General features: G+C 35.8%; 3 protein-coding genes and 1 pseudogene across 3 annotated transcripts; 2 read left to right on the forward strand and 2 right to left on the reverse strand.

Annotated features, from left to right (window-relative positions):
- Nucleotides 1-484: 484 nt before the first annotated feature.
- LOC133859568 (7-deoxyloganetin glucosyltransferase-like) lies at nucleotides 485-2,228 on the forward strand (annotated as a pseudogene).
- Nucleotides 2,229-4,200: 1,972 nt separating this feature from the next.
- LOC133860930 (7-deoxyloganetin glucosyltransferase-like) lies at nucleotides 4,201-5,922 on the forward strand. The gene is made up of 2 exons (XM_062296602.1): nucleotides 4,201-4,752; nucleotides 4,852-5,922. The coding sequence occupies exons 1-2, from the start codon at nucleotides 4,233-4,235 to the stop codon at nucleotides 5,781-5,783; spliced, it is 1,452 nt and encodes a 483-aa protein (XP_062152586.1). The 5' UTR covers nucleotides 4,201-4,232; the 3' UTR covers nucleotides 5,784-5,922.
- Nucleotides 5,923-7,117: 1,195 nt separating this feature from the next.
- On the reverse strand, nucleotides 7,118-7,534 carry LOC133859195 (secreted RxLR effector protein 161-like). The gene has a single exon (XM_062294520.1). The coding sequence runs from the start codon at nucleotides 7,532-7,534 to the stop codon at nucleotides 7,118-7,120; it is 417 nt and encodes a 138-aa protein (XP_062150504.1).
- A 1,897-nt stretch (nucleotides 7,535-9,431) lies between these two features.
- LOC133859196 (uncharacterized) lies at nucleotides 9,432-11,004 on the reverse strand. The gene is made up of 3 exons (XM_062294521.1): nucleotides 11,001-11,004; nucleotides 9,576-10,039; nucleotides 9,432-9,464 (listed from the first exon to the last, which is right to left on the reverse strand). The coding sequence occupies exons 1-3, from the start codon at nucleotides 11,002-11,004 to the stop codon at nucleotides 9,432-9,434; spliced, it is 501 nt and encodes a 166-aa protein (XP_062150505.1).
- Nucleotides 11,005-12,314: the final 1,310 nt, after the last annotated feature.

A 12,314-nucleotide genomic window follows, 5' to 3' on the forward strand; every position in this document is an offset into this window, starting at 1 on the left:
AAAGTTGATATAGTTTATATGGAAAAGTGAAAAAAAAAAAAAAAAAAAAAATTGTATTTTAGTTAGTTTTTTATTTAAAAAGTAATAAAAAAATGTTGAGGTGATATAAAAAATGAAAAAAAAATTAAGAATATTTTAAAATTTATACTTTTTTTTTTAGAAAAAGTGATTTTCAAACGGGCAAGAACGTAGTGAAGATCGGATGCTTCGACCCATTATTGTATTGCTGTCGCTTTCAAAAAGCAGAGATACAACAACAAATACACGTTTGCAATGACGTCGTTGCTAATTTCACATCCTTGCCAGAAAACACGTACTAATAGACAGGACTGTGCATGTGAACAGTCCTATACATATCAACGCAAGAGAAAAATAATTTCTCCTTCTAAGTGTGGACCATCACAACAAACAAAGTTAAAAAAAGTGGGGCTCATTAATTGAAGGATAAATAATATCTTTCAATTCGATTTATTATCAATTGCAATGGACGTGCATATCAACATACACACATAGCAGAAAGAGAGAAGGAAATGGATTCCAAGATAGTAGAAGCTACTGATAAGCCTCATGCAGTTTGTATTCCATGCCCAGTTCAAAGCCACATAAAGGCCATGCTGAAATTTGCAAAGCTTCTTCACTGTAAAGGTTTTCACATAACCTTTGTCAACACTGAGTTCAACCACCAACGCTTTTTGAAATCTGCAGGCCCCAAGTCCGTAGATGGCTTGCCTGACTTTCAATTCAAAACCATTCCGGACGGCCTTCCTCCATCGGATTCCAATGCCACCCAAGACGCCGATGCTCTTAGAAAATCCATTATGGAAAACTTCTTAGCTCCATTTTCAGACATCCTCGTCAAACTCAACAGTACTACAACTTCAAACAATCTTCCAGTGACCTGCATTATCGCGGATGGTTTCATGGCATTCACTCACATTGCTGCTCAAGAACTTGGAATCCCTATTGTATTGCTCTTCACGGTCTCTGCTTGCAGTTTAATGGGTTTTATGCAGTTTCCTCGTCTCAGGGACAAAGGCCTCACACCCATTAAAGGTATAACTCCCAACTGAAATATTGGATTATATAATATTATGATTTAATACAAGTTTTAATTTCAAACTAAAAACATCATTTGTTTTTGCAGATGAGAATTTTCTGACAAATGGGTATCTAGACACAGTTCTAGACTGGATTCCAGGTATGAGAGACATCCGATTGAGGGATCTCCCAAGTTATGTTCGTACTACAGATCCAAATGACCGTGCCTTCAAAATGGTTACTGAAGCAGTAGAGAGAGCTCCTACAGCTGCAGGAATTGTTGTTCACTCATTTGATGCGTTAGAGCAAGAGGTTTTGGATGCTCTCTCCCCCATGTTGCCTCATGTATATGCCATTGGCCCTCAGCAACTACTACTTAATCACTCACCCAATGACCCTCTGAAATCAACTGGGTATAGTTTATGGAAAGAAGAAACTGAGTGCCTTAATTGGCTTAACTCTAAGGTACCCAACTCAGTGATTTATGTGAACTTTGGTAGCATTGCTGTCATGACACCACAGCAGCTGGTTGAGTTTGGTTGGGGACTTGCAAATAGCAAGTTCATGTTTCTATGGATAATTAGGCCTGATTTAGTTGTTGGTGATTCATCTATTTTGCCACCTGAGTTATTGGAAGAAACTAAAGGAAGAGGACTAATAGCTAGTTGGTGCCCTCAAGAGGAGGTGCTGAACCACTCATCCATTGGAGGGTTCTTAACTCACTGCGGGTGGAATTCAACTGTGGAAAGTTTGTGTGCTGGAGTACCAATGCTTTGTTGTCCATTCTTCGCGGATCAGCAAACAAACTGCAAGTATGCCTGCAATGAATGGGGCATTGGCATGGAGATTGTGATAATGGTGCCAAGAGAGGGGAAGTGGAGAAGATTGTGAGAGAGTTCATGGACAAAAACAAGAAAATGAAGAAAAAGGCCATGGAGTGGAAAAAACTGGCCGAAGAGGCCACTGGTCCACATGGGTCTTCATCCATCAACTTAGACAAGTTGGTGAATGAAGTGCTTTTATCAAAAGGATAGATGTTTTAGAAGGAAGTGACAATAATGAAAATTTTGGGTTTACTAGATCTGTACCAATAGAAAGTTTTCTTGGTGCAGTTAGTGTTTGACTTGCTAATTGCTATAGTGTTCATGGGAGAAAATCAGCCAAATTTAATATGAACGTAAATGACATCATTTACCAAATCTAATAATTTCATATCAGAAAGCCATCAAGACTCTTGAAAGGGGCCTCTACCTCTTGCCTATTCCTTGGATTCAATTGCATAATTTTTATTAGTATTCTAATAATGCTTACTGCATTTAAATTATATAATCTTTTTAAAACCATGATGGCACTACTCTTAAAAAAAAAAAAAAAAAACTCGTAAAATCTTAATATTTGACATATGGGAAAGCATATCATTCTTTCAATATATCTGCTTTCTTTTTTGTAAGCACTCTTTAATATTTGAACCAAGATTTTCTTCTCATACCCACTCTATCAAACTAGCATAATTGGTAGCTTGTGAAAATTACATGCCATTTTAGACACATATTAGTTTAATAAACTAAATTAAAAAATTTTCTTTTAGAGAAAAGCATCCGCTAGACTTTTAAGATACAATGGCATTTACCAAAATTTAGCAAACATCCACATGGGTAAAGTGTGGATCTTACATATCTAATAGCTGATTTTTTTTAAAAAGTTGTATGGGAGAAGGACATAAGAAGAATAAATAACAGTTCTCATCAAAATATAATTAATGAGTAATTTTATAAGGAGGCCGGACTAGAGAATCCTTCTTTTGTGTCATTCCAAATGTCATGTGACTTTTAAAATTACTATTAAATTTGAGATGATTACTATTAGATTTTGATTCAGTGATGATTTTTTAAAAGTCACATGATATTTGAAAGAACACAAAGAGAACTTTAGTCCTCCTTCTAGTATTACTCAATCTCACCAAGATGTTGAGGCCCTTGAAGGAGTCTAAACGTGGAATCACCAAAAGATGGAGAGAGGATTTAGTAGATAATTTTTTTCTTTTTAATTTTTCTTTTTTTTTTTTAACAAACATAGCCTTTTTTTCTTCCGAATTGGAGGAATTGAGAAATATTATATGCGACATGTTTATTCTACGATTATCCCACAATGCTAAGACAGCAGCTGATTAATCCAAAAGTTGGTTGGAACTGGTCATTTGAGTATTGTAGGATAGTTATGTGATAAAAATATGTTTATAACATTACTTGGAAGAATTTTCTCCAATTTTATATATTAAATTGACATGTATCCAAAATGCATGTGATTCGCACGTACTATATTTTTTTGTAAGAGGAATTATGCCAACGCTGCTACAAGTCTCCAATCTCATTTTATCTCTTTGGCTGAAGTTCATGGTCTAAAATTTTGGCCATGTGATCAACTGCATGTGAGGGTGTTGTTTTCAAAGATCGGATGCTTCGACCCATTATTGTATTGCTGTCGCTTTCAAAAAGCAAATAAAAATTTCAAAAGAAAGGACACGTACATATCAATTATCAAAGCCGCCTGCCTACCGCTGCATGATTGCATATTCAAGGATAAGTTTATGGTATATATTCAATGGTCGTAGGGACCCCTGTGGAAAAGTGTTTAAAGTTCAAAGTGGTCCAATCCAATCCCACTTTGGATGCTGCTTTGCGTCATCTACAGAAGAGAAAACGCGTTTGTCACAGTGCCTTTTGATTGATGGGTAACAATTAAAATGACTGTTTTGCCTTCTTATATATTCGGTCACGTACTAAACTGGACAATCACTGAATGCGCTGAATTTGTTTTGCCTTCTAATAAATACGGTGTTTTTTTTTATTAATGATATTAAAAAATATATATATAAAAAAATTATATGCCGTTAATGAGAAAGATAAATTTATTTTCAATTGAGTTGAAATACTCTCTTAAATCTAATTTATAAAAATAATATGTATCTCTTGAATATGTGAGATGCATATATTATTTTAATAACAAAAAATATGATATGAGATATACACAAGGACAGAGTCAGAAATTTTTATAAGTGTGGACCATCGAAACAAACAAAGTTAAAAAAAGTGGGGCTCATTAATTGAAGGATAAATAATATCTTTCAATTCGATTTATTATCAATTGCAATGGACGTGCATATCAACATACACACAGCAGAAAGAGAGAAGGAAATGGATTCCAAGACAGTAGAAGCTACTGATAAGCCTCATGCAGTTTGTATTCCATACCCAGTTCAAAGCCACATAAAGGCCATGCTGAAATTTGCAAAGCTTCTTCACTGTAAAGGTTTTCACATAACCTTTATCAACACTGAGTTCAACCACCAACGCTTTCTGAAATCTAGAGGCCCCAAGTCCTTAGATGGCTTGCCTGACTTTCAATTCAAAACCATTCCAGACGGCCTTCCTCCATCGGATACCAATGCCACCCAAGACGTTGATGCTCTTAGCGAATCCATTATGGAAAACTTATTGGCTCCATTTTCAGACATTCTCGTCAAACTCAACACTGCAACTTCAAACAATCTTCCTGTGACTTGCATTATCGCAGATGGTTTCTTGCCATTCACTCACATTGCTGCTCGAGAACTTGGAATCCCTATTGTATTGCTCTTCACGGTCTCTGCTTGCAGTTTAATGGGTTTTATGCAGTTTCCTCGTCTCAGGGACAAAGGCCTCACACCCCTTAAAGGTATAACTCCCTACTGAAAGTCTGAAATCTTGGATTATATAATATTATGATTGAATGCAAGTTTTAATTTCAAACTAAAAACATCATTTGTTTTTGCAGATGAGAGTTATCTGACAAATGGGTATCTAGACACAGTTCTAGACTGGATTCCACGTATGAGAGACATCCGATTGAGGGATCTCCCAAGTTCCGTTCGTACTACAGATCCAAATGACCCTGTCTTCAAAGTGACTATTGAAGTAGTTGAGAGAGCTCCTGCAGCTGCAGGAATTGTTGTTCACTCATTTGATGCATTAGAGCAGGAAGTTTTGAATGCTCTCTCCTCTATGTTGCCTCATGTATATGCCATTGGCCCTCAGCAACTACTACTCAATCACTCACCCAATGACCCTCTGAAATCAACTGGGTATAGCTTATGGAAAGAAGAAACTGAGTGTCTTAATTGGCTTATCTCTAAGGCACCTAACTCAGTGATTTATGTGAACTTTGGCAGCATTACTGTCATGACACCACAGCAGCTGGTTGAGTTTGGTTGGGGACTTGCAAATAGCAAGTTCATGTTTCTGTGGATAATTAGGCCCGATTTAGTTGTTGGTGATTCATCGATTTTGCCACCAGAGTTATTGGAAGAAACTAAAGGAAGAGGACTAATAGCTAGTTGGTGCCCTCAAGAGGAGGTGCTGAACCACTCCTCCATTGGAGGGTTCTTAACTCACTGCGGGTGGAATTCAACTATGGAAAGTTTGTGTGCTGGAGTGCCAATGCTTTGTTGTCCATTCTACGTGGATCAGCAAACAAACTGCAAGTATGCTTGCAATGAATGGGGCATTGGCATGGAGATTGATAATGGTGCCAAGAGAGGGGAAGTGGAGAAGATTGTGAGAGAGTTGATGGAGGGAAACAATGGTAAGAAAATGAAGAAAAAGGTCATGGAGTGGAAAAAACTGGCCGAAGAGGCCACTGGTCCACATGGGTCTTCATCCATCAACTTAGACAAGTTGGTGAATGAAGTGCTTTTATCAAAAGGATAGATGTTTTAGAAGAATGTGACAATAATGAAAAATTTGGGTTTACTCGGTCACCAATAGAAAGTTTTCTTGGTGCAGTTAGTGTTGTAAGCAAAATATATAAAATAAAATGCTATATAATAATAAACAGCAGAATTGTAAATACTTCTAGCCATATTTTGTTTAAGCTTGATGAAGAACGAAGAATTAAGAAATTTTCTGCAATACTAAGTATTCTGAAAAGACAAAAATTTAGAGAGTTATTCTGGCCTGTGCCTATATGTGTGCTAATAGATGGATACACAGGGCTCTTTATATAGGTAGGCTAGGGACCCTCGTTATTAATTAGATGACTGATTATTCTCCTCCTATCAAGAAGAATAAATCAGAAAATTAATATAAAAAACCGTTTTAAACCGTTATGATTTCATATAACTTAATGTGGAATAAATCATATTTAATCTTTATATTAAATAATTACCGTTATGATAATTATTTAAAATTCCAACCATTACAATAAATTAAATAATTATCGTTATGATAATTATTTAAATTCCAACCGTTACAACGAATTAAATGTGTCTAAGGGACACATATGTAATTTCTTACATTCTCCCACTTGGTCCTTATGACACATATAATTCCCTAGATGTCCGGTTCTTCAATATGATTATCACTTTATTTATTCCAACCATTCATGAAATCCTCCCATTCACATAAGGAATACTACACATGAATCATGGCGGTAAAACTTTATATAATAAGTCGTCCCTTCCATGAATTACATATAAAATATTCCTTAAATGAGTACTATATGGGCAATCAAACTTTATTAATAAACTTCCTATAAGTTATTCGGGTCCAACTTTAATTTTATCCCCATGGATAATGTAACATATGTTACTTATATAAAAAAAAAAAAAAAAAAGATAATGTAACAAATGTGCACAAACTTTATTAATAATAACTTGATGTCTATAGACAAATTAAAAAGAACTAAGTACAAAATGAATCAATGAGTCCCATATGCTCCACATGACTTTTAAACAGCTTTACCGGTAAACTTTTAGTTATAGGATCCGCAATCATCAATTCAGTACTGATATGAGCACTTCATTTCTTTTGATGTTCTCTCTCAAACGAAGATACTTGATGTCGATATGCTTACTTCTGCTTCCATTTTTATTATTCTTAGAAAAGAATATGGTAGCACGATTATCGCAAAATATCTTGATTGGTCTCGCTATAGAATCGACAATTTTGAGACCACCAACAAAATTTCTTAACCATAGCGCCTGTGTAGTGGCTTCATAGTATGCAATAAATTCTGTTTCCATTGTAGATGTAGCAACTATAGTTTACTTGTTACTTCTCCAGGATATAGCCCCACCAGCCAAGAGAAAGATATACCCTGAAGTAGATTTTCTACTATCTACACATCCAGCAAAATCTAAATCTGAATACCCAACCACCTCCAAATGGTCAGTGTGTCTGAATGTCAAACTGTAGTCCTTTGTTCCTTGCAAATACGGCATGACTTTCTTTGCAGCTTTCCAATGTTCCATTCCTGGGTTACTTTGATATCGACCCAACATTCCAACTGCCATCGCAATGTCAAGTATAGTGCAAACTTGTGCATACAATAGACTGCCAATTGCAGATGCATATGGAATGTTTTTCATCTGCTCCTGTTCTAATGCATTACGGGGACATTGATCATTACTGAATTTGTCTCCTTTAATGATAGGTGCTACAAAAGCCGAACAGTTCTTCATTCAGAATCTTTCCAAAACTTTTTCAATGTAGGCATTTTGAAACAGTTTTAATATTTTCTGTTTTCTGTCTCTGTGCATCTTTATCCCAATGACATAAAAGGCTTCACAAAAATCCTTCATTTCAAAATTTTGAGAATGAAACTGTTTGGTTTCATGCAGCAAACCTAAATCATTACTTGCAAGTAAAATATCATCTACATATAGGACTAAAAATATGACTTTACTCCCACTGACCTTAAGGTATATACATTGATCAACAAAGTTCTCAATAAAACCAAATGAGGTAATAACTTTGTGAAATTTAATATACCATTGACGGGAGGCTTGTTTTAGTCCATAAATAGATTTGTTTAGTTTGCAAGCTTTCTGAGTGTCATCATCAAAACCTTCAGGTTGTTTCATGTAAACCTCTTCTTTAAGATCCCCATTCAGAAAAGCTGTTTTCACATCCATTTGATGTAGCTCTAGATCAAAATGAGCTACTAATGCCATAATTATCCTAAATGAATCCTTCTTGGATACTGGAGAGAAAGTTTCATGATAATCAATACCTTCCTTTTGTGTGAAACCCTTGGCCACAAGTCTAGCTTTATATCGTTCAACATTACCAGAAGCATCCCTTTTGGTTTTGTAAACCCATTTGCAGCCTATGACTACAACTTTATCTGGTAAGTCAACAAGATCCTAGACTTGTTTTTTAGCCATGGATTCCATTTCTTCCTTCATGGTATTTAACCATAATGTGGAATGTTCCGCACTCATGGCTTGTGAAAATGAATTTGGATCATCCTTAGGCCCAACATCAAAATCGGACTCTTGGAGGTATACAATATAATCACTAGAGATTGCTGGTCTAATTATTCTAGAAGATCTTCTTAATCCGACTTCCTCCTCATTTTGAGGGGGTTGAGAAGGTTCAATATGAACTTGTTCCTCATGAGTTGACTATTCTGAAATTGATTGTGGTTTAAGGCAATCTGTTTGGATTTCCTTAAACATAATCAAACGTCCTTTAAATAAAGGAGCATCAGTCAACTCTTGTGCTTCCTCTAATTCAATCCTTTGAGGATAAGCACTCCCACTATGTTCAAGATCTTCTAAGAATTTTGCATTCATAGACTCAACAATTATAGTATTATTAGAATGACAATAAAACCTAAATCCTTTGGAGTTGACTGCATAGCCGATAAAATGACCGCTGGTTGTCCTTAGGTCTAATTTCTTTATATTTGGATTGTAAATGCTCACTTCAGCAGGACAACCCCATATGTGTAAGTGATTTAAACTTTGTTTCCATCCATTCCATAATTCAAAAGGTGTCTTAGGGACAGCCTTGGATGGTACTCGGTTTAATATATACACAACAGTTTTTAAGGCTTCACTCCATAGAAATAAAGATAACTCAGAATTACTGAGCATACTCCTTACCATGTCCATAAGTGTGCGATTTCTTCTTTCTGCAATACCATTTTCCAAATCTAAAATATAACCTGTTTTCAAAATTAATCTAAAGGTCCCAATTGCTTCCACATGTGAAAACAACTTGTTTCCGGAATAGACCCGTTGCTTATTGCTTGCCGGTTTCCTTGTGTTGAGAAAACCCTGCATTATATTAACAATATGGATTGTAGAACCAGAATCAATCCACCATGTATTACAAGGAGCCTCAACAAAAAAAAGATTCATGACATACTAGAGATATGATATTACCTTTCTTTTCAAGCCATCTTTTATACTTTTGGCAATCCTTCTTCATATGCCCCCCTTTCTTGCAGAAGAAACAAGTATCCTTATTGTCAATTTTCTTATTTGACAATTTGTTATCTTTCTTGAGATGTAGGACACTCTTGCCTCTTTTACTCTTTCCCTTATCATGAGTAGCCACAAAGTGAACACTCTATAGTTTCTCCTGCTTTAGCCTTTCCTCCTCCTGAACACACATGGTCAGAAGTTCATTCACTGACCATTTATCCTTATGTGTGTTATAGGATATCTTAAAAGGAGAATACTCAATCGGGAGTGAGTTCAAGATGAAATGAACTAAGAAGGAATCAGAAATATCAATCTCTAGGGACTTCAATTGAGCTGCCATGTCTCTCATTTCCATAATGTGGTCTCGCACACTTCTGGATCTGTCAAAGGTTTTACTTGAGAGTTTCTTCATTAGGGTGCTTGCTAATGCCTTATCGGAACTTACAAATTGTTCTTCAACGGCCCGCATGAACTCTGTTGCCTTTTTGCATTCAGGGATAGAACCCCTAATGCCCTTAGTTACGTGAGACTTCATAAACATGAGACTTAGGCGATTAGATCGCTCCCACCTCTCATGCTTCGTAACTTCTAATGGCGTACTAGTATCCGTAAGGGTAGGTGGTTCGTCCTCACGGAGCGCCAAATCAAGTTCTAAACACTCCAAATAAAAGAGTAAATTTTCTTTCCATTCAGAAAAATTGTTCCCATTAAGCATTGAAACAGTACTTTCTAGAATAGCAATAGTAGAAATAGCTGCAATAATCAAAGAAAAATTTTAATGCTATGAAACTTTATTTTAAATTAACCAATGCTAATTTAATAGTAAATAGTAAATTTCAACCTACCTGTGAGCAAATGTTGCATCACGCATGAAATTTACCCTTTATTAATAAGATTAATAAATTTAAATATTAATAAATAAAATTCTCCATACCTGTGGGCCTAAGAGAAATTTTATTTTTAACATTAAATTTATTATCTTATTCTAATTAAGTTATAAAAATAAAAACTTCCCTGTGGGGATTATCAATTAAATTTATGAATTAATTACATAATCGATGTTAATTTTTCTATATGAAGTTCATGTGTATAACCTTGATGTAATTATTATTCTAAAATTGGAATGCTGTGGCTCTCCTAAAAATATTATAATAATTACTACTTCATTAACATCTATTAACTGTATAGATGCTCACAAAAGTCCCAAGAATATAACAAACCAATACCTAAATGGGGTAAACAGTAATTTTTCAAGGTGCAACTAGGTGAGTTCCCAGGAAAGTGAGGGGGGTCACAACGGACACACTTAAATTCCAAGACTTTCCTTAGCCAGAACTTTTCTAGACATTGCATTCTTGGATATTACTGTAAACACTCCAGCATGTATGGTTTTATTAATTATTCTTAGGTCTAAGCATCAAACCAATTATATTTAAACAATATAATTAAAAATTAATTATATTCCTAAGTTCAAGTATTAAATAAGCAATAATTTTAATACTGAATAATGGAAATATAAAACAAATAAAATTGCAATATAAAGACATAATAAAACTTATGACCCAAATGGTCTTAGTAATCTTAGATCCTTTAGAGAGCCCAAGTTCCAAACCCCATAATAACCCAAAAGTTTATATATATATATATGGGCTACTAGAAATGGGTTGGTTTTTTTTTTTTTTTTTTACTGTTTCGGGCTTGAGTTGATACAAACCCATTAACCCGAAAAAACCTTAACCCCTGCGCCGTTACACTCCTTCTTCTTCCTTCTGATTTCCTTTTCTTTTTCCTCTTGCGTCGGCCGCCCTTCCCTTCCACTCTGCCACCTCATGCAGTGGCCATGGAGGGTCGCTGCTCAGCAGACATGGCGACCCACGTTGCCGTTTGTCCAAGATCCAGGCAGCCCGCAAAGGCTGCTTGTATCGGCGTCGAGAAGAAACCGCCGAAAGCGGCCTTTCCTCAAACGGAAATGGCACCGACTTACTTTATGCGCCGAAAACCCGCTCAACTTAATGCGGTTTTTTGCCAACATTGGAAGAGAAGGGGCTTCGACCGGAATTTATGGTGGATTTCACGTCAATGGGTAAGAGCCTATTTTCTTAGGTTTTACTCCAAAGTGTCCAGAATATGTGAAGAAACAAAACATGTGCCTAACAATTTCTTTATTGTTATCATACAAAGCAGGATTTACACTGTTGGGAAAACATGTTTTACAGTGTGCAATTATCCAGATAATTTCACGACAAATCAGTGTGGGTTCTATGCATAAATAGTTTTACATGCTTTACAGTGTTCACGCTTTTCTTAAACATTTTTAGGCACATATGTAAAATAGTAAAACAGTAAAAAAATAAACAATAAACAGAGATAAATTTTTATGCACAGAAAATTTACACAATTCAATCAACGAAGAATTTCCCAAAACTAAAAGCTGAACAAATTGGCATAGAGGTTGGTTAATGACACAACATTGTCCGCTTTTGGCTTCCCAAACCAGACTTCCTAGGAGATCACCTATCCTGGGATTGCTCTCGCAGAAGCACGCTTAACTGCGGAGTTCTGATAGGTTCATAACCATCACGGCTTTAAAACACGTTGTATCATAAATGATGCATTTATACATATAAGCACATCTTTATTCCCAGACGATGTGGGACGTCACAATCACCCCCTCTTTGGACCCAGCATCCCCGCTGGCGTCCCTCATTGGGCTTGTGCACGCTCCCACCATCTCAGGCTGGGCAATGGCTCTGATACCATTTGTAAGCAAAATATATAAAATAAAATGCTATAAAATAATAAGCAGCGGAATTGTAAATACCTCCAGCCATATTTTGTTCAAGCTTGATGAAGAACGAAGAACTAAGAAATTTTTTGCAATACTAAGTATTCTGAAAAGACAAAAATTTAGAGAGTTCTTCTGGCCTGTGCCTATATGTGTGCCAATAGATGGATACATATGGCTCTTTATATAGGTAGGCTAGGGACCCTCGTTATTAATTAGATGGCTGATTATTCTTCTCCCATC

Source organism: Alnus glutinosa, chromosome 2 (genome assembly GCF_958979055.1).
Source record: "Alnus glutinosa chromosome 2, dhAlnGlut1.1, whole genome shotgun sequence".
NCBI lineage: Eukaryota > Viridiplantae > Streptophyta > Magnoliopsida > Fagales > Betulaceae > Alnus > Alnus glutinosa.

Excerpts from the sequence above, each read along its gene's own strand:
- LOC133859196 (XM_062294521.1), bottom strand. Across the intron at positions 9,465-9,575 it reads ATATTTCTGATTCCTTCTTA|GAGGAGGAAAGGCTAAAGCA; the intron begins GTTCATTTCATC and ends ATGTGTGTTCAG.
- LOC133859195 (XM_062294520.1), bottom strand. The coding sequence starts at position 7,534 with ATGAAGAACTGTTCGGCTTTTGTAGCACCTATCATTAAAGGAGACAAA.
- LOC133860930 (XM_062296602.1), top strand. The coding sequence starts at position 4,233 with ATGGATTCCAAGACAGTAGAAGCTACTGATAAGCCTCATGCAGTTTGT. Across the intron at positions 4,753-4,851 it reads AGGCCTCACACCCCTTAAAG|ATGAGAGTTATCTGACAAAT; the intron begins GTATAACTCCCT and ends TTGTTTTTGCAG.